This window comes from Gymnodraco acuticeps, unplaced genomic scaffold (genome assembly GCF_902827175.1).
Source record: "Gymnodraco acuticeps unplaced genomic scaffold, fGymAcu1.1, whole genome shotgun sequence".
Taxonomy (NCBI): domain Eukaryota; kingdom Metazoa; phylum Chordata; class Actinopteri; order Perciformes; family Bathydraconidae; genus Gymnodraco; species Gymnodraco acuticeps.
The window spans coordinates 73,814-95,553 of record NW_022991942.1 but is presented as its reverse complement, the minus strand read 5'-3'; the positions used below and the strand labels follow the sequence as shown (position 1 = coordinate 95,553).

Sequence of the window (21,740 nt, the reverse complement as noted above, 5' to 3'; positions counted from 1 at the left end):
AATCTGAATCTGAACAAGAGACGAACAGGCTGGAGGGAAATGGGAGTGATACAGATTCAGTTACACACAGTAAAGGGAGCATCGCTGCTAATACAAAGTGAGCTATTATGAACACATATCTGCTTCTCCAAACTTTACTCAGTGTAGTTTTCTCTTTGTCTCTTTGCTTTCGCTGTAATCATTTAGTAGTGAGAATGAACAGAGCACGGAAGAATGTGTATTGGAGTGTGTATCGTTCCCACTCCCACACACCTGTGCACACCTGGCCTGCAGACGAACGGAAGCCGACTCTGACACACACACACACACACACACACACACACACACACACACACACACACACACACACACACACACACACACACACACACACACACACACACACACACACACACACACACACACACACACACACATACATACACACACACACACACACACACACACACACACACACACAAACTGTCTGCGTCTCGTTTTGTTATTTGTCCTGTTTCTGTCAACAGATTATTTCCCCTGGATTTCTACAACACGTTCTCACTCCCAACCCGTCACATATTGACGGACGGTCAGGGCCCCTCCCCGTCACTCTATTACGTATAGGGTACCCCTTGGAAGTCAGTTTTCAACGGGCAGGGCGTCCCATAGACCTTCATAGACCTCCCATAGCGTTGATAATAGACGCCATGAGAACGCTCCCCGGCAAATGCTACCCCGACGGTCGGTTGTTATTGCCAATATTAATATCATCATTTTTTTTTTTTAATAGTCACACTTGATTTCGCCGATTTTCTTGTTGCCCCAGCTGGTCGACACCTCTTTTAGCAGAAACAAAGGCTACATTAATGTATTAAATCGATGTTAATCCATGTGTGTGGTTGTGGAATTAATGGACGTGCAGTTGTACGATTGTGTTGCCAGGCAACGCAATAATTTACAAACTCTTCAACTACAACCCTAATTATATTTAAAAACATTTTAGAAGGCTTCACGAAATACTTTAATGTAAATTCAAATTTAAATGTGAAGGGATGTGTGTAATGTGGTGATTGACATTATTCACCCGCGGATCTATGTGTTGGGGTATTGTTGCGCACGGACATTATAGTTAACCGGACTTCCTGTTGATGTGAAATCCGAAAACATTTTTTAAAAATAAAATAATTATTTATAATTTATTCCGAGTGTTCTTGCTTTTCTCTTTGGAAGTCATCACATAACGGCATTGTAATACACGGTTCGGCTGCATTAAATATTACATATCTGCCGTAGTTCTCTATTTATAGAGCCCTGATGAGAAGACTTCTAGACAAATAGGAAGAACTGCCGCCGAAACTGAATATGTGACGTGGATCATAAATATATCAGCAATCAAACAAAATCTTCAATTTCTCTTCACACAAAACGTCTCCTTGCAGTATCAACACTAATTCGGCTGACTTTTATATTTGATCCAATCGGTATAGAGTGGCGAAGTCACGTCCTTCTACTTCCGGTCCATGGGACCTTATTTTGGAAAAATAATGTATTGAAGTCAATGGAGAGAGAAAACTTGCAAAATTCTCTTTTAAAGTGACAAACATCATATGTGTAATTCGTGGCACAATTCAAACGGGATTGAAAGATAATCTTTCTCTCTCCATTGACTTCAACACATAATTTTTTCGAAATAAGGTCCCATGGAGGTCCACCGGAAGGGGAGGGACTTCGCCTCTCTATATACAATAATAACTGACAGATTGAAGTCAGTGTACTTTTCACCACTCTATATTGGTATATTTACACCATAACGGTGCACAGCTGATAGAAAGGGACACCTGGTGGTTAAAGCACGTTATTGAAATGTATTATTTGTATTATTAGATATGAATAGGAGACACAGACAGACAAACTAATACGGCTTTATTTAAACGTTACATAATTAGGTTAAGGTCTTATTTTGAATAAGAAAAAAGCTTTGGGGGTATACATATTAAGCCTGACAAAGTACTAATATATTGCTTTCCTGCAATGTTACTACTGTATGTGTAAGCACTTATTTTAACTGATATTATACATATGTATTATACTCTTATAAGATGTATGTAGATAGTATAAGAAATGTGCAGAATACGAGTGTAATGGTGGAGGTATACACACATATTGATAGATGTCTTGTAATGCACTTTTGAGGAACCTGCGACCCAAGTTTTTCATCTCCGGCCTTGTCAGGTATTGAATATTCAATAAATAAAGAACACAGAATTATTAAATATAAAACACAGAATTTGTGTGATTATACGAAATGATTTACAAATAAACACCACTGCATATTTACAACTGTTACACATGCTGATGTAACGCAAATGTTCCCAACTTGGGATCAATAAAGTATCTTATCTTAAGATGATCGATGGCTACTGCCATATTTGCAAAATGTGCCTCTGAACCTTGACAAGTGCATGTTTCAGGCTTATCAATGAACAACAGGAGGGGTCACAGACATAAGACCAGCTGTTAAATAAAGCTCTTCTGACCTTAGTTGGCATGTGTGTATATATATTAATGCTGCCCATTATGGACACAAGCAATTTTCACCCATTTATTAATTATATGTTTTAAATGTGAGTGTTTCCTATCCCCTAAACCTCCAGGGATGTACACAGTTTAATACTGGCAACTTCTTATTATGGGAAATACGAAAACGTCTTTTAAAACTACAACTCCCAGTAGAGACGTGCCATAGATAGAGAACATGTTGCGAAACAGAATAGCCAGCGTGTGTAGTTCTGGGGACGGGTGGGAGAGGGGGGACGCGGTGGACCCGTTCAAATCCAGTTTTGGACAGTCTGCCGTGGTTCCATCCCATTTCAAGTGCTGTTCGAGGCTCGGCGTAACCCTCGGAGCACACTCTCCAATCACAGAGCTTATAGCTTGCACATCTTCCGGCGCAAACTGAAAACTCATCTCTTTCGACTCCACTTCGAGCGATAGAACTATTAACGAAGCACTTTTATACTAATAAAGGACTGGCTTACCTAAAGCCAGTTGAGTAGCACTTGAAATGTTTTTGCTCTATGAAACCTGATGTACTTATATGATTCTGTTTTCTTCAAGTTGTATTTTGTTGGACGAACGCACTTATTGTAAGTCGCTTTGGATAAAAGCGTCAGCTAAATGTAATGTAATGTAATGTAATGTAATTGAGGACTATCACGGGGTTTGTCAAGCGAAGCGGAGAGAATATTTCCTTCCGGGTGTAAAATTCTCTGCTCCGACCCTCGGTCCATTATGAAAGTGATGCGCCTTTAATAAGTCTATGAAAGTGTACAGACACTCTGACCCTTATTGACAAAAATGCTGCCATTGAAAGCCAATAAACCACATGTGTGATCACGCAGGAAATACCAGTCTTTACATATAGAGCTATAGATCATTTTTGTATCTTTAAGGTTTTTTATGCATGCTTCTTGGTTAGTATTAAGCTGTCTTTGGCTCTACGAATAAAGGTATTCTGGTTCCGGTTTTAGTGCATGTAAATGGTCTTCAAAGGCTAACATCCCTGTGTTCCCTCCAGAAGTAGAAGACATAACAAATGGGTTTACACATAAATAACCGTGGCTCGTTAAACGGTAGTTTTGAGGTGAGGAGTCAGAAACAGCATCCCAAAAAACAAAGACACCGCAGCCAAATGTGTGTGTGTGTGTGTGTCTGTCTGTGTGTGTGTGTGTGTGTGTGTGTGTGTGTGTGTGTGTGTGTGTGTCTGTCTGTGTGTGTGTGTGTGTGTGTGTCTGTGTGTGTGTGTGTGTGTGTCTGTGTGTGTGTGTGTCTGTGTGTGTGTGTGTGTGTGTCTGTCTGTGTGTGTGTGTGTGTGTCTGTCTGTGTGTGTGTGTGTGTGTGTGTGTCTGTGTGTGTGTGTGTGTCTGTTGTGTGTGTGTCTGTCTGTGTGTGTGTGTGTCTGTGTGTGTGTGTGTGTCTGTGTGTGTGTTGTGTGTGTGTGTGTGTGTGTGTGTCTGTCTGTGTGTGTGTGTGTGTGGTGTGTGTGTGTGTCTGTCTGTGTGTGTGTGTCTGTGTGTGTGTGTGTGTGTGTGTCTGTCTGTGTGTGTGTGTGTGTGTGTGTGTGTGTGTCTGTCTGTGTGTGTGTGTCTGTGTGTGTGTGTGTGTGTGTGTCTGTCTGTGTGTGTGTCTGTGTGTGTGTGTGTGTGTGTGTGTGTGTCTGTGTGTGTGTGTCTGTGTGTGTGTGTGTGTGTGTGTCTGTCTGTGTGTGTGTGTGTGTGTGTGTGTGTGTGTGTCTGTCTGTGTGTGTGTGTGTGTGTGTGTCTGTGTGTGTGTGTGTGTGTGTGTTTGTGTGTTGTGTGTGTGTGTCTGTGTGTGTGTGTGTGTGTGTGTGTGTGTGTGTCTGTCTGTGTGTGTGTGTCTGTGTGTGTGTCTGTGTGTGTGTGTGTGTGTGTGTGTGTCTGTGTGTGTGTGTGTGTGTGTGTGTGTGTGTGTGTGTGTGTGTCTGTCTGTGTATAACCTGCTGAGCCACATGCTTCACTGAAGCAGAAACAAACACTGTTAGCGGTCCAGACACAACGCTGATTCACCAAACCGCCAGATCAGCCTGTTTTATTTCTGGTTTTATTATCAGCGTGTATCACAGGATTTATTACAGCTGCTCTGTGATTGGACGGCCAACAGCTGCTGCACTTTAATAGTGGTGCATATATAATAATAATGAAGCACGAAAGAGAACTTATAACAAACCCATACAAGCAACAACAACAGCAGAAACAACATCTATAAACCACAGTGTGTTTACTCAGCCCTGCTACTGTTCTGACACACACACACACACACACACACACACACACACACACACACACACACACACACACACACACACACACACACACACACACACACACACACACACACACACACACACACACCTAAAATAACAGCAGCACTTTTTTGTGTTTGTTTGTTTAGGTGCAATTAGCTGTCTCACTTCCCAGGACTGAGACTCACAATAACACATGTTATTTTTGTTTTTTTCATCGTGTGTGTGTGTGTGTGTGTGTGTGTGTGTGTGTGTGTGTGTGTGTGTGTGTGTGTGTGTGTGTGTGTGCAGGAATGATCAGCACTCACTCAGCTTTGGATCGGGAGGATAAACCAGAACACATTATCGAGGTAAGAAAAAATTGATATGAAAAAAAAGCATTTACATTTCTCAAAATGTTAAATAAGCAAATGTGGAACAAACAGGTATAATAAATACGTTTTGCTTAAAATCAAAGAAAAATGAATAATAAATGTTAAATATCAACGATTTTTGAAGCTGGAAAATAGCTGGAAATCAGGTCTGTGGTTGAGACACATTGAAGAGACGGATGACGTTGTGTTCAGCCGGATAATCTCCACATGTCTATCCTACTTTTATCATTTTCGAATCATAAATCTAGTCGCCAGAAGCAAAATGCTAATGTTATGCTATAAACTAACTACAGCAGGGTCGCTGCTTCAACGTCACGCCGACTTCAGATCCATATTCAAACACACAGATTCTAAATGGAACAAGTTGAAGCGTTTGTTTGAACACTCTGCAGGAGGCAGGGACTTGCTTTCAAGCAGAACAGAAACAAACTCAGAGGAGTGTTTACGTGTTCGGCGTAATGACGTACAACGTCCTCCACAACTTCTGTAGTCCTATTCAGCCACTTGGTAACAACCATCGTTTCTCAGACACGTCCACTCTTCAGAAATCACCAGTGGGGTCACTGCTGATGATTTAATGTCGTAGAACAAAACGTGATCCGTCTCTTCAATGTGTCTCAACCACAGACCTTATTTCCAGCTATTTTCCTAAATCCTATGGAGAGATCCCATTGGCTCTGAGACCAGGGAACAGGAAGTGGTGAAATGCTGACTCACTTCCGGGTTTTAGGATGCGTCACTGTGGTTCTCTATATTCTGTTGTGTTGTTTTCTATTGCAAACACAGCTTTAAAATAATACATTTATACTGATTTAACCAGGGTTGCCAACTCTCACGCATCGGGCGTGTGACACACGCTTTCACTCTCAGTCTCACGCTCTCACGCTGCCCAAACTATTCTCACGCCAAAAACAAGATGAACCGGTGATCGTTTTTGGTTGGTTATTTACAATGTTGAGTTGACAGCTGCTCCAGCTGTCGACCCGCTCCCTCCCCGCCCCCACCACTCTTAACAACGTTAACAGACAGCTGAGCTGTGGGAGCCGGTATTGCGCATGCGCAGATCTAAGATCCAGTAGCAATGATAACAAAGTAAAAGTCTGCTGCTTATTGTTCTACTCGGCCAAAATAGAGTCAAAGAGTATATGAGAGTTGTAGTATCGGGCATAATAGGAGAGTGTGTTAATTAATATATTTGGCAGTTTGGAGTAAGTCTGTAGATGTGTGTGTTTGTGTGTGTGTTTCATGTATAGGCCTCTCACGATAATTAATTTTGTTGGATACATTTTCCCGGAAATGATTGCGATAAACGATAATATTGTCGGCACGGTTGTATGACCATTTCAGACCACTGACATAATGATAATATATAATAATAATTGAAGTGCATCCTTTCAAACTGCTAGTCACATCCTCATGGAAATGGCAATTTATCGAGTTCATTTTTATTTATCGTACGATAAGTCAATTAATTGCTTATCGCGACAGGCACACAATAAAACAGTGGAATGTTTGACTTTCATTAGTGAATTAAACTGTGTGCCCTTTATAGTCTGTGTCCAATATTGTGTATATCCTATATGCTAAGGTCCCGCTACTGACACGATAGCAGTCATTTAGTGCGCATATGTGTAATTAAACCCATGATATCAAAATCTCACTCCAGCCAGGTACCCAAAGTTGGCAACCCTGACATAACCCTCATTCCTCAGGTCATGGTGTCAGATAACGGCGCTCCGTCTCTCCGCTCCACGGCCACCGTTGTGATCCGAGTCCTCGACGCCAACGACAACCGACCAAAGTTCACGGACAAACTGGTGCACGTGAAGCTGCCCGAGCAGCGGGGGAGTGGACAGGAAGTGTGCCGGATGGTCGCCCGTGACGACGACGAGGGATCGAACGCCGCGGTGACGTACTCGCTGACGGGCGATAAAGACGACCGGTTTGAGATCGACTCGCTGACCGGAGGAGTGACGGCACGCGGGGATTTCTGGCTGGGAAACTACAGCATCCTGACGGTGGGTCCATGTTCTTTATTCTGTCAGCTAAAGCTCGAAAATTAATTCTCAGCTGCCCCCTTGATCTATGTGTACTTTCGTATTTGTGATAAATAATAATAAACATAAATAAATACAAATAATTTGTGAAAACACTAACAGTCATTAAAATGCTGATTTAATTTCCAGATTAAAGCGACGGATCAGGGCAGTCCGTCCCGCTCGTCCACGGCCAGGCTCGACATCGAGTGGGTAGCCCCGCCTCCTCCCTCCCACGAGCCAATCACATTCGACGAGCCCCTCTTCACCTTTGCCGTCATGGAAACGGAGCCTGTCACTCACATGGTGGGCATCATCATGACGGAGGGGGCGCACCGCCTGAAGTGGTTCGACATCATAGGTGAGGGGGTGCAAACACACACACACACACACGCACACACACACACACACACACACACACACACACACACACACACACACACACACACACACATACACACACACACGCACGCACGCACACACACACACACACACACACACACACACACACATACACACACACGCACGCACGCACGCACACAACACACACACACACACACACACACACACACATACACACACACACACACACACTGAAAACATCATTCAGATACACGTTCAGAGGACGGACGGATAGACTAAACAGAAACAGATAAATAAAAAACCCTGCCAATGAAGAAGCTTAGTGATGGAGGAATAAAGAGGAGAAAGGAGCAGGAGGAAGAGGAGGAGGATGAGGAGGAGGAAGAGGAAGAGGAGGAGGAAGAGGAATAAAAGGTCTCGGTGTCGGTGTATCAGCGGGATGTTTTTTTTAGAGGATAAATCAGCAGTGCTCCTCCTCTCATCACCGGCCAGATCTCCACAGGAGGGACAACTGACCCTCCCTCCTCTTCCTCCTCCTCCTCTTCCTCTTCCTCCTCTTCCTCTTCCTCATCCTCTTCCTCCTCCTCCTCCCTCCTCTTCCTCTCTAACCTCTATACATGATGAAGGACCGTCACAACCTTTTTCTTACCGTTCCAAACTCTCCTTATGCTTTGACTTATTACTCTTATAGTAAAGATCATTACCAAATGTTTACTCACACCTCTAAAGAAGACAAGTTTACTTTCACAACAAATTCAACCTTATAGTTTTGAGTAAAGAAAGGTAACACATTAGAATGATTTAGACTTATTTTTATTTGGTATGTGTCAAAGTTTCGTCAGGGTTCAGGATTTAAGAGCAGCACATAATGACACCAGATGCCCAACACACAAGTAGTGATCGCATTTTAACATTATTTGTGTAGCAATTATATGAAATAACCCTTTATTCCGACATTAAAAGATTCATAACAGGATAAGCTTAACTCAAACAAGAAGAAGGACCATCAGCTCCCTTGTGTTAGCGTCAAATGTGCAAATCTTGTCCTGCTTTGAATGTTTATAGCATATAATACAACATCCTCAACAAAATCTCTGTTACACCTTTAAATTACTTTATTTTACCACACATTTTACTTCATTTGAATGAGCTTATGGTTATTAAACCTCATTTACACTAAGTAAAACCTTAGTTTTGAGGTAAAACGCCAATAAAAATGAAGTATTTGGACTTAAATGTACTTATCATATGATGTAAGTTCATCACAGACGATTTAATAGCAGCAACAGATGCTTATCATTTAAGTAAAACAAACGTAATTCAATTGTTTGTTGTTATTTGTGTGTCAATTGTATGAAATAACCCCTTATTCCGACATAAGAACACTTTAATTTGGGTTCATTTGACTAAAAAACAACAGGACAAATTAAATGTGTTGCAATATCTTCAGTGAAAGTGGAAATAATCCCTGGACGTTTTAGACGAGCCTCGTAGGACAACACGTGGTAGTTTGCCAGGCGGCTTCCTGCCTGCGGGGGCAGAGAGAGGCTGAGGTTCCTCCTGTTCAGCTCACCGTGCCAAGCTCGATCCGGGCCAGAACCCAGCGGAACCCAGCAGGTTCTCTGCAGCCCTGACATTTCTGTGTTAGATTCAGTCGTGAAGCATTGAGTCCGAAATATCCTCAGGAGTCTGGCAGTACACTGTCATAATGATATTAATAATACATGGGATTTATATAGCGCTCTTCCTAATGCTCAAAGACGCTTTTGAAACAGTTCAAAGAAAACACAAAACAAAAACAGTAGTAAAATGGTGCTAACTATAGCAAATAGTATAGGTTTTATAATCTTTAAATCTCTACGTCTAAACGGCCGGTGTGACTCTATACTAAAGCTCATGTGTTTATAGTGTTTTATAACACCTCTCACTGCCAGAAGGAGAGACAAAGGTCCACAGTGCTGACATTTAGAAACACAAGTTAACCTAGAGACATCATTAACTGTATCTGTCAGTGTGCTATTTATCTAGCAAATGCTAACTATCTAGCAAACTAGCCAATGTTAGCAACTGACTAGCAAACTTTACCTACAGTATCTATCTAATAAGATAGCTTGCTAATGTTAGCTATCTACTTTTCAAGCTTGCTTCAGTCCTCTATCTGTTTACCTAGCTGGCTTACATTAGCTACCTATATCTAACAATCTAGCTAGCTAATTCGAGCTATCTTTCCAGTTTTGGCCACATGTGTGACTCTCATATCTTAAATTAGAATTGTTATTTAATTCCTGTTGGGTTCAGAATTCCAGAAAAGACAGACAGCTTCTAAGTTGAACTATTTATTGTAAAGAGAGCAACATATATATATTACTTGGCCAAGGACTCATCACGACTTTGGGAATCACAGGCAGCAAAGCTGTAATCTGTAACCACCAAATCCGTCAAGAGCCTCGAACCTCGTGCGACAATACATTTTATTACACAGGGCGTTGCCCGTACATTTATGATTGGTCAAGACTAGCTGAAGAGATACCGCGGGTTAGACCTGGTTCTCTTTGGTTGGTGCACAGACTCAGATAGAGTCTCTTGGCAACACGATCCTCCAATCAGCATTCGGCCGGCCTGTGGAAGTCCCTCCCTACTCTGGCACCATCATACTCATTTGTTTTCTCTAACGTTTCTTCAGATATAGCGGGAAACCATAATGTTGCTTCCTAGCTTTGCGGGGGAGCGCGGCTCCCATACAGAGTCAAGGCCGGTGTGATGTGCTGTTCTGACTACCTCTTTGTGTTCTCTCAGTCTCTGCACTCGACCTTGCTACTTTCAATATTGCAAGCTAAACTTTCTTCTGACTATTCCCCTCGTTGGTATCTCACCCATCAGAACCTGGGATTAGTGATTGTGTCTAATTATTCTATAGTCATAGCAATCTCATGAGCACAATAAGCATAATGTAATAATAAGAATCAGTCTTGTAATGTTATATAAAAATAGACTCCACATACCTTATGGTTAGAAATGCAGTGCAAAACTGAGTCTACCATCCTGTCAGTGAGAGTAATAATGAAAACATTGTTAATAAGAGGATGTGGAAGCGCCCTAGAGCAGGGAAGCTTAAGGTGAATACATGCTTAAGGACGCAGAACATCATGGCTAGCAAAGTCCACATTTTGTGTAGTAAAAACACAGTTTCAATTAAATGCCATGAATTATTACACAAAACAAAACACAGACTATCTGCAAAACCTTATCCCTCAAACCCATCATAGCACTTGTCCTTTCATGCATTGAATATATCTGAATAGCATTTACTATTTCCCTAACCACAGTGACTATAGGTTAATCACAGTAGAGTAAAACACCTTTAAATACAATACTCTCCTCTGAAATGTCAGTATGACTCTGACAGCTGTGTGTTCAATCAATCAGGCGTAGCGTTTTACTCCCTGTGTGGTCCCTCAGCGTTACTCTGTAATTATCACTGATGGCCTTTAGCTGTCAGATCAAACTCTTCTAGTTCCTCCTTCTCCTCCTTCTCTTGTTCTCTCGTGACATATCCAACCTTTTGATAAGGCTGGAAAAATGTATTAACGTTTTATTTTGACTTTTTTCAACTTTAATCCAGCAAATTCTCTTTCCAGTGTGATATGTACACGTGAAATATTGAAATGGCTCGAGGCACAATATGTGTAAGTCAAAAATGTGTTTTTTTAAATATGCAGCTTAAGAGACATGATGGCCTACAACTATTCTACAGACATGTGGTACATGTTCTATTAAATATGATACTTTGAATAGATTCTGTCCTCATGATTAGAGTAATTATGCACTAATGATCCACTTCTCTAACGTCAGTCAAAATAAATCGCAATACATTATTTTTGTCAACTCTAATCCAGCGCAATCCCCTTCCAGTCGCAATATGTACATGTGAAATATTCAAATAGCTTGAGGCACCATATTTGTCTTGCAGCCCTATTTATGTATAACTGACCCTCATTTTGTCGGCAGATGAGGGAATGTTGTTGTGTCACAGCGAGGACCTTCTCATGCAGATATGATCAGGCATTTTTAGCAGATGCCTATCGAGCCTCTCTGGCCGTGAGATAACACAGAGGGAAGAATTGAAAACTTCCCTCGGTGTCAAATAACCTAAACTTTTAGTCTGCACAAGTGATCCTCAAAGACTTAAGATGATACTTAGAAAATATGAAGTCGATCCGATGAAATCTGTAAAAGGCGTCTGTTAAAGTACGTAGCCTGGAAATGGCCAAAATACATGAAGGAAATCACACTCAATAAAAAATGGCTGACTTCCTGTTGGGTTTAAAATATTACTCCAAGAGGCTTTTTTGTGCGTCTCACCATTCTTCATATACCTGCCACATTTCAGATTTACAGGTGAAACCACAACACGGGGCTACATTTTAGCAACTTGTAGGGGTTGCTATAGAGTCGTCTTACCTGCACCTTTAACGAGACCCCTCAAATATATAACATTTCACCAGACCTGACACATGTGACCAAAGACTCCAGCTCTTAAGCATGTCTTCAAAAACACGTTTCATTTAAAATATATTAACTTTTTGGATATCAAATGTTCCCAACAGCCCCAACTTTGCCTCTTATGTGACTTTTAATAATCTCAATCAATCTTAATTTATTTAAAACAACCTCAGTGGACCACAGTGCTGTTCAGGGAATACACACAATAAAAAGTCAAATGATAAAACAATAATTATGTAAAGCACTCATGGGTTAAGAATGTAAACTGACTGACGGGCTCGAGGCCTTTCAGCATATTTATTTCCATGGTGTTGCTGACCTGGATAAAACCCCCAGGATGTAAGAATGGGTAAAACAAAGATAAAATATATATATAAAATCATATAATAATGTATGTATTGCATGGTTGGCCCCAGAGGGAAGAGACCCAAGCAGGGATACACTGTACACATCTTCCTGGATCAGTAAAGTGAAAGATTGCTTCCACAGTACATCGTCCTCTCTCTGTGCTGCGTCTGATCCCGACTCTGTGCTGGTGTGTGTCTTAATCTGCGGATTTAAAATCAAAATCAGATGAACTGAAATGTCAATGTTGCTCGTTATTCAGCTCAGTCATTAACTGACAGAAATAGACCTCATAATTACCCAATTATCTATCGATCGGGAACCAACAGAGTGTGTGCAGAGTGTGTGTATCTGGATTTGAGGTAGGATATAGGAGGAAATAGTAAACAAATAAATATATTGATGTGTAATTCCATCAAAAACGATAGGGGATTGAAATTCAAATGAAGTAGCAATGAGGTGCAGCCTTGGTTATGACTTAATACAAAGGTAGAGGCATAAAGGTGTGTGTTTATGTGTGTGTGTGTGTGTGTGTGTGGTGTGTGTGTGTGTGTGTGTGTGTGTGTGTGTGTGTGTGTCGCAAGGTGGACGTCTTAATAAACACCATCTGGTGCAGCAGGCATGAGGTTTACCTTTATCACGAACACACACATCCTGCTGAGAGAGAAGTCATGAAGCAAGAAGAGGAAGCAGGAGAAAAGAGTGGAGGAAATAGAGAAGGAAGGAGGAAAGGAAACAAAAGATGTACGTCACAAAATGTGGGAGAAATGGAAGAGAGAAGAAAAAACGATATGCATAATCGCATATGTGATTGTAGCAAAGCATAATAAATAACATATTCAAAGGTTACAACAGGACACTGAAGATGAACAACCTAACACACATTTTGATACCTTGAGTTTTAATTTAATTGGCAGCAATGAGAACAACGCTTTTCGAAGCAAGAAAACAACTCCGTTTTTTAATGAACAAACTCTCACCTCTCGCAAACACTCTTAAATATTCAATTAGAGAGAAATCCACGGCAGAAATCCTTTATTCGTCCCAAAGCTGGGTAAAATGTTAGAGCAAAGGGAACAGTGGATATAAAATGCAAAATAAAACAAGTAGACAAAGATGTTAGATAAAGAGGAAAAGCACAATAACATAAAGTCAATAAAGCACACTTCGGATGTAAAACAATTAGCTTTTTCAAAGTTCGTTTTATGAACCTAAGTCAGTTTCTGCTGTCACTCCACGGTGAAAACTGGAGGCCTTTCAAAGTTAGGAATATGATGATAAATGGCAGCGGGAAATCACTGCAGGTCTTTCTGTTTGAGGACGACGCCAAGATGCATCCTTCCTGCGCAGAGAGGAAAAAAGTACACATCCTTTCCTCAAGTAGAAGTACAGATACTCGTGTTTAAAAATACTCCGGTGAAAGTAGAAGTACTGACTAAACTTCTTTACTCAAGTCAAAGTAAAGAGGCTTTGAAATGTACTTCAGTAAAAAGTACCCAAATCTAGCAGCTGTTTTAAAGAGTACCTGACCTCCCTTTATATTAATAGAACAATAATGTCATTGTTAGCTAATGAATGTTTCCATGCTGAACAACGGCAACATGACAACGTTTCCATTGGTCCCTCTTCTTTAGAGAAGACCAGGAAATGATGGATACACGGATCGTGTTCAAATCAATATTAGGCACGCAATGACTCTAAAGAATAATGATCACTCATCAAACACACATTCAGACTAAAGGAACCAGCTGTTTGGGAAATGAGAGAAGTAGAAAGTACAGGTATTTGAGTTCAACATGTGAGAAGTAGAAAGTACAGGTATTTGAGTTCAACATGTAAGAAGTAGAAAGTACAAGTATTTGAGTTCAACATGTGAGAAGTAGAAAGTACAGGTATTTGTGTTCAACATGTAAGAAGTAGAAAGTACAGGTATTTGAGTTCAACATGTAAGAAGTAGAAAGTACAGGTATTTGAGTTCAACATGTGAGAAGTAGAAAGTACAGGTATTTGTGTTCAACATGTGAGAAGTAGAAAGTACAGGGTATTTGTGTTCAACATGTAAGAAGTAGAAAGTACAGGTATTTGAGTTCAACATGTGAGAAGTAGAAAAGTACAGGTATTTGAGTTCAACATGTAAGAAGTAGAAAGTACAGGTATTTGAGTTCAACATGTGAGAAGTAGAAAGTACAGGTATTTGTGTTCAACATGTAAGAAGTAGAAAGTACAGGTATTTGAGTTCAACATGTAAGAAGTAGAAAGTACAGGTATTTGAGTTCAACATGTGAGAAGTAGAAAGTACAGGTATTTGTGTTCAACATGTAAGAAGTAGAAAGTATCAGGTATTTGAGTTCAACATGTGAGAAGTAGAAAGTACAGGTATTTGTGTTCAACATGTAAGAAGTAGAAAGTACAGGTATTTGAGTTCAACATGTAAGAAGTAGAAAGTACAGGTATTTGGGTTCAACATGTGAGAAGTAGAAAGTACAGGTATTTGTGTTCAACATGTAAGAAGTAGAAAGTACAGTATTGAGTTCAACATGTGAGAAGTAGAAAGTACAGGTATTTGTGTTCAACATGTAAGAAGTAGAAAGTACAGGTATTTGAGTTCAACATGTAAGAAGTAGAAAGTACAGGTATTTGAGTTCAACATGTGAGAAGTAGAAAGTACAGGTATTTGTGTTCAACATGTAAGAAGTAGAAAGTACAGGTATTTGAGTTCAACATGTAAGAAGTAGAAAGTACAGGTATTTGTGTTCAACATGTAAGAAGTAGAAAGTACAGGTATTTGAGTTCAACATGTGAGAAGTAGAAAGTACAGGTATTTGTGTTCAACATGTAAGAAGTAGAAAGTACAGGTATTTGAGTTCAACATGTGAGAAGTAGAAGTACAGGTATTTGTGTTCAACATGTAAGAAGTAGAAAGTACAGGTATTTGAGTTCAACATGTAAGAAGTAGAAAGTACAGGTATTTGAGTTCAACATGTAAGAAGTAGAAAAGTACAGGTATTGAGTTCAACATGTAAGAAGTAGAAAGTTACAGTATTTTGAGTTCAACATGTAAGAAGTAGAAAGTACAGGTATATGAGTTCAACATGTAAGAAGTAGAAGTACAGGTATTTGAGTTCAACATGTAGAAGTAGAAAGTACAGGTATTTGAGTTCAACATGTGAGAAGTAGAAAGTACAGGTATTTGAGTTCAACAGTAAGAAGGTAGAAAGTACAGGTATTTGAGTTCAACATGTAAGAAGTAGAAAGGACAGGTATTGAGTTCAACATGTAGGAAGTAGAAAGTACAGGTATTTTGTGTTCCAACATGTAAGAAGTAGAAAGTACCGTATTTTGGGTTCAACATGTTGAGAAGTAGAAAGTACAGTATTTGTGCTTCAACATGTAAGAAGTAGAAAGTCCAGTATTTGGGTTCAACATGTGAGAAGTAGAAGTTACAGGTATTGTGCTCAACATGTAAGAAGGTAGAAAGTACAGTAGTTGTTGCTCAAACTGTAAGAAGTAGGAAAGTACAAGGTATTGTGGGTGTTCAACATGTAAGAAGTAGAAAAGTACAGGTATTTGTGTTCAACATGTAAGAAGTAGAAAGTAACAGGTATTTGGTTCAACATGTAAGAAGTAGAAAGTACAGGTATTTGTGTTCAACATGTAAGAAGTAGAAAGTACAGGTATTTGGTTCAACATGTAAGAAGTAGAAAGTACAGGTATTTGTGTTCAACATGTAAGAAGTAGAAAGTACAGGTATTTGAGTTCAACATGTAAGAAGTAGAAAGTACAGGTATTTGGTTCAACATGTAAGAAGTAGAAAGTACAGGTATTTGTGTTCAACATGTAAGAAGTAGAAAGTACAGGTATTTGTGTTCAACATGTAAGAAGTAGAAAGTACAGGTATTTTTTCAACATGTAAGAAGTAGAAAGTACAGGTATTTGTGTTCAACATGTAAGAAGTAGAAAGTACAGGTATTTGGTTCAACATGTAAGAAGTAGAAAGTACAGGTATTTGGTTCAACATGTAAGAAGTAGAAAGTACAGGTATTTGAGTTCAACATGTAAGAAGTAGAAAGTACAGGTATTGTGTTCAACATGTAAGAAGTAGAAAGTACAGGTATTTGGGTTCAACATGTGAGAAGTAGAAAGTACAGGTATTTGTGTTCAACATGTAAGAAGTAGAAAGTACAGGTATTTGAGTTCAACATGTGAGAAGTAGAAGTACAGGTATTTGTGTTCAACATGTAAGAAGTAGAAAGTACAGGTATTTGAGTTCAACATGTAAGAAGTAGAAAGTACAGGTATTTGGGTTCAACATGTAAGAAGTAGAAAGTACAGGTATTTGGGTTCAACATGTAAGAAGTAGAAAGTACAGGTATTTGAGTTCAACATGTAAGAAGTAGAAAGTACAGGTATTTGAGTTCAACATGTGAGAAGTAGAAAGTACAGGTATTTGAGTTCAACATGTGAGAAGTAGAAAGTACAGGTATTTGAGTTCAACATGTAAGAAGTAGAAAGTACAGGTATTTGAGTTCAACATGTAAGAAGTAGAAAGTACAGGTATTTGTGTTCAACATGTAAGAAGTAGAAAGTACAAGTATTTGAGTTCAACATGTAAGAAGTAGAAAGTACAAGTATTTGAGTTCAACATGTGAGAAGTAGAAAGTACAGGTATTTGTGCTCAACATGTAAGAAGTAGAAAGTACAGGTATTTGAGTTCAACATGTAAGAAGTAGAAAGTACAAGTATTTGTGTTCAACATGTAAGAAGTAGAAAGTACAGGTATTTGTGTTCAACATGTAAGAAGTAGAAAGTACAGGTATTTGGGTTCAACATGTAAGAAGTAGAAAGTACAGGTATTTGGGTTCAACATGTAAGAAGTAGAAAGTACAGGTGTTTGTGTTCAACATGTGAGAAGTAGAAAGTACAGGTATTTGAGTTCAACATGTGAGAAGTAGAAAGTACAGGTATTTGAGTTCAACATGTAAGAAGTAGAAAGTACAGGTATTTGTGTTCAACATGTGAGAAGTAGAAAGTACAGGTATTTGGGTTCAACATGTGAGAAGTAGAAAGTACAGGTATTTGAGTTCAACATGTAAGTAGAAAGTACAGATATTTGAGTTCAACATGTAAGAAGTAGAAAGTACAGGTATTTGTGTTCAACATGTGAGAAGTAGAAAGTACAGATATTTGAGTTCAACATGTAAGAAGTAGAAAGTACAGGTATTTGAGTTCAACATGTGAGAAGTAGAAAGTACAGGTATTTGAGTTCAACATGTAAGAAGTAGAAAGTACAGGTATTTGAGTTCAACATGTAAGTAGAAAGTACAGGTATTTGTGTTCAACATGTGAGAAGTAGAAAGTACAGGTATTTGAGTTCAACATGTAAGAAGTAGAAAGTACAGGTATTTGTGTTCAACATGTGAGAAGTAGAAAGTACAGGTATTTGAGTTCAACATGTAAGAAGTAGAAAGTACAGGTATTTGTGTTCAACATGTGAGAAGTAGAAAGTACAGGTATTTGAGTTCAACATGTGAGAAGTAGAAAGTACAGGTATTTGAGTTCAACATGTGAGAAGTAGAAAGTACAAGTATTTGAGTTCAACATGTGAGAAGTAGAAAGTACAGGTATTTGAGTTCAACATGTAAGAAGTAGAAAGTACAGGTATTTGTGTTCAACATGTGAGAAGTAGAAAGTACAGGTATTTGAGTTCAACATGTAAGAAGTAGAAAGTACAGGTATTTGTGTTCAACATGTGAGAAGTAGAAAGTACAGGTATTTGAGTTCAACATGTAAGAAGTAGAAAGTACAGGTATTTGTGTTCAACATGTGAGAAGTAGAAAGTACAGGTATTTGAGTTCAACATGTGAGAAGTAGAAAGTACAGGTATTTGTGTTCAACATGTGAGAAGTATAAAGTACAGGTATTTGAGTTCAACATGTGAGAAGTAGAAAGTACAGGTATTTGTGTTCAACATGTGAGAAGTAGAAAGTACAGGTATTTGAGTTCAACATGTGAGAAGTAGAAAGTACAGGTATTTGTGTTCAACATGTGAGAAGTAGAAAGTACAGGTATTTGAGTTCAACATGTGAGAAGTAGAAAGTACAGGTATTTGAGTTCAACATGTGAGAAGTAGAAAGTACAGGTATTTCGGTTCAACATGTGAGAAGTAGAAAGTACAGGTATTTGAGTTCAACATGTGAGAAGTAGAAAGTACAGGTATTTGAGTTCAACATGTGAGAAGTAGAAAGTACAGGTATTTGAGTTCAACATGTGAGAAGTAGAAGTACAGGTATTTGAGTTCAACATGTAAGAAGTAGAAAGTACAGGTATTTGAGTTCAACATGTGAGAAGTAGAAAGTACAGGTATTTGAGTTCAACATGTGAGAAGTAGAAAGTACAGGTATTTGAGTTCAACATGTGAGAAGTAGAAAGTACAGGTATTTGAGTTCAACATGTAAGAAGTAGAAAGTACAGGTATTTGAGTTCAATATGTAAGGAGTAGAAAGTACAGGTATTTGTGTTCAACATGTGAGAAGTAGAAAGTACAGGTATTTGAGTTCAACATGTGAGAAGTAGAAAGTACAGGTATTTGAGTTCAACATGTAAGAAGTAGAAAGTACAGGTATTTGGGTTCAACATGTGAGAAGTAGAAAGTACAGGTATTTGAGTTCAACATGTAAGAAGTAGAAAGTACAGGTATTTGGGTTCAACATGTAAGAAGTAGAAAGTACAGGTATTTGAGTTCAACATGTAAGAAGTAGAAAGTACAGGTATTTGTGTTCAACATGTAAGAAGTAGAAAGTACAGGTATTTGAGTTCAACATGTAAGAAGTAGAAAGTACAGGTATTTGTGTTCAACATGTAAGAAGTAGAAAGTACAGGTATTTGAGTTCAACATGTAAGAAGTAGAAAGTACAGGTATTTGAGTTCAACATGTAAGAAGTAGAAAGTACAGGTATTTGGGTTCAACATGTAAGAAGTAGAAAGTACAGGTATTTGAGTTCAACATGTAAGAAGTAGAAAGTACAGGTATTTGTGTTCAACATGTAAGGAGTAGAAAGTACAGGTATTTGTGTTCAACATGTAAGAAGTAGAAAGTACAGGTATTTGAGTTCAACATGTAAGAAGTAGAAAGTTCAGGTATTTGAGTTCAACATGTAAGAAGTAGAAAGTACAGGTATTTGGGTTCAAAATGTAAGAAGTAGAAAGTACAGGTATTTGTGTTCAACATGTAAGAAGTAGAAAGTACAGGTATTTGGGTTCAAAATGTAAGAAGTAGAAAGTTCAGGTATTTGAGTTCAACATGTAAGGAGTAGAAAGTACAGGTATTTGTGTTCAACATGTAAGAAGTAGAAAGTACAGGTATTTGAGTTCAACATGTAAGAAGTAGAAAGTTCAGGTATTTGAGTTCAACATGTAAGAAGTAGAAAGTACAGGTATTTGGGTTCAAAATGTAAGAAGTAGAAAGTACAGGTATTTGTGTTCAACATGTAAGAAGTAGAAAGTACAGGTATTTGTGTTCAACATGTAAGAAGTAGAAAGTACAGGTATTTGGGTTCAACATGTAAGAAGTAGAAAGTACAGGTATTTGGGTTCAACATGTAAGAAGTAGAAAGTACAGGTATTTGAGTTCAACATGTAAGAAGTAGAAAGTTCAGGTATTTGAGTTCAACATGTAAGAAGTAGAAAGTACAGGTATTTGGGTTCAACATGTAAGAAGTAGAAAGTTCAGGTATTTGAGTTCAACATGTAAGAAGTAGAAAGTACAGGTATTTGAGTTCAACATGTAAGAAGTAGAAAGTACAGGTATTTGAGTTCAACATGTAAGAAGTAGAAAGTACAGGTATTTGGGTTCAACATGAAAGAAGTCAAAGTAAAAAGTCGTCAGAAAAATAAGTAGTGGAGTAAAGTACTGATACCAGACAAATCTACTTAAGTACAGGAACAAAGTATTTGTACTCCACTACTTCCCACCTCTGAAATGAGGCCGTCAAACTGCAGAATCAACACCTGACGGAGTATCTTTTTTACTTCTCTGTCTCTCAGGAGGCGACGAGGAGAAGGACTTTGACATCCAGAGGACGACGGGCACCATCTCCATCGCCCGCCGGCTCGATGCCGCTCGGCGCTCAAACTACAACATGACGGTGAGGGTCAGCGATGGACACCGCAGCGCCACCACACAGGTGAGAAACATGAGGGTTTGTAAGAATAAAAATGCAAAAATAGGTAGAAAAGCAGGTTAAATAAGATAAGATAAGATAAGATAAGATAAGATAAGATAAGAAGTACTTAATTGATCCCAATGTGGGAAATGTTTGTGTTGCAGCAGCATGAAAAGACAAGGCATTGTACAATACACATTGAAAGACAAGAAATAAACAAGACAGTAGAAAATGTACCTGTTGATTTTACAAATTAACAATAACAAGATATAAAGCAAGGTATTATATATACGTATGTGTATGTGTATGTGACAGATGGAATATTAAACTACATATATAAATGTAAAATATACATTATGACAACATATAATATGTATATACAAATGGGGGCTTAAATTACAAGTTTCATCATATTACAAAATGATTTAGATTAGATAAGAGATTTGCAAAGTCTGCCTTGATACAATTGACGGGCCTGAAATCAATATAAGACAATATGATATCTCCATTTAACATACACACGGTTACATTTATATATATAAGTCAGCTTAATGATTGCAATATTACTGGGTAGTTGCCAAAAAGTGTCCATAAAACCCTGTAGTTTGTTGGTTTAAGGGCACATTTAACCAAACTGGGGCCCTCTCAATATAGCTGTGTTCCTAAAATACATCCCACTCAAAAACATCCCGAAACTTGAGTCAGAGAATCTCAGGTTTAGTTCATCCTGATTCCTGCCGGCAGCAGCTCGGGTGCTGCAGGTTAAGCTGCTTTAAACCTCTGCATGATTTCCATATGTAATGTTGTTCACGCTGAGCATCCCTTCTCTCTCTCACACTGCAGGCTTATATCCGAGTTCTGGACATGAACGAGCACCGGCCCGTCTTCCTTGAGCCGCTGTACAAGGTGAGAAGAACATCGATTGGATTTTAATTTGTAGATCTCACAGGAGACCGATTTCAGCACTAATACACAAAAGGACAATCCCATGTTTGTGTGCTTTCTATAAAGACAGGAATCGACGTCTTAACGTATGTTTTTTTCGTAGTTGTATAACGATCGACGTGTGTTCACTTTTCACTTGTTTTTCTCTAGCTTTTGCTACCTTGCCCAAAAACTCAACAGACATAAATCCTGTTCATCACACTGAATATTA

The 21,740-nt window shown here is 38.9% G+C and overlaps 1 protein-coding gene across 1 annotated transcript in view; it reads left to right on the top strand.

The window, feature by feature from the left end:
• The window catches only part of fat2 (FAT atypical cadherin 2), a 123,845-nt gene that overhangs the window by 33,203 nt on the left and 68,902 nt on the right, over positions 1-21,740 (top strand). Inside the window, exons 4-8 of the mRNA XM_034200484.1 lie at positions 5,093-5,151; positions 6,888-7,193; positions 7,362-7,572; positions 20,466-20,605; positions 21,428-21,490. Of these exons, the coding sequence (XP_034056375.1) occupies positions 5,093-5,151; positions 6,888-7,193; positions 7,362-7,572; positions 20,466-20,605; positions 21,428-21,490 (779 nt within the window). The remainder of the gene's footprint in view (positions 1-5,092; positions 5,152-6,887; positions 7,194-7,361; positions 7,573-20,465; positions 20,606-21,427; positions 21,491-21,740) is intronic.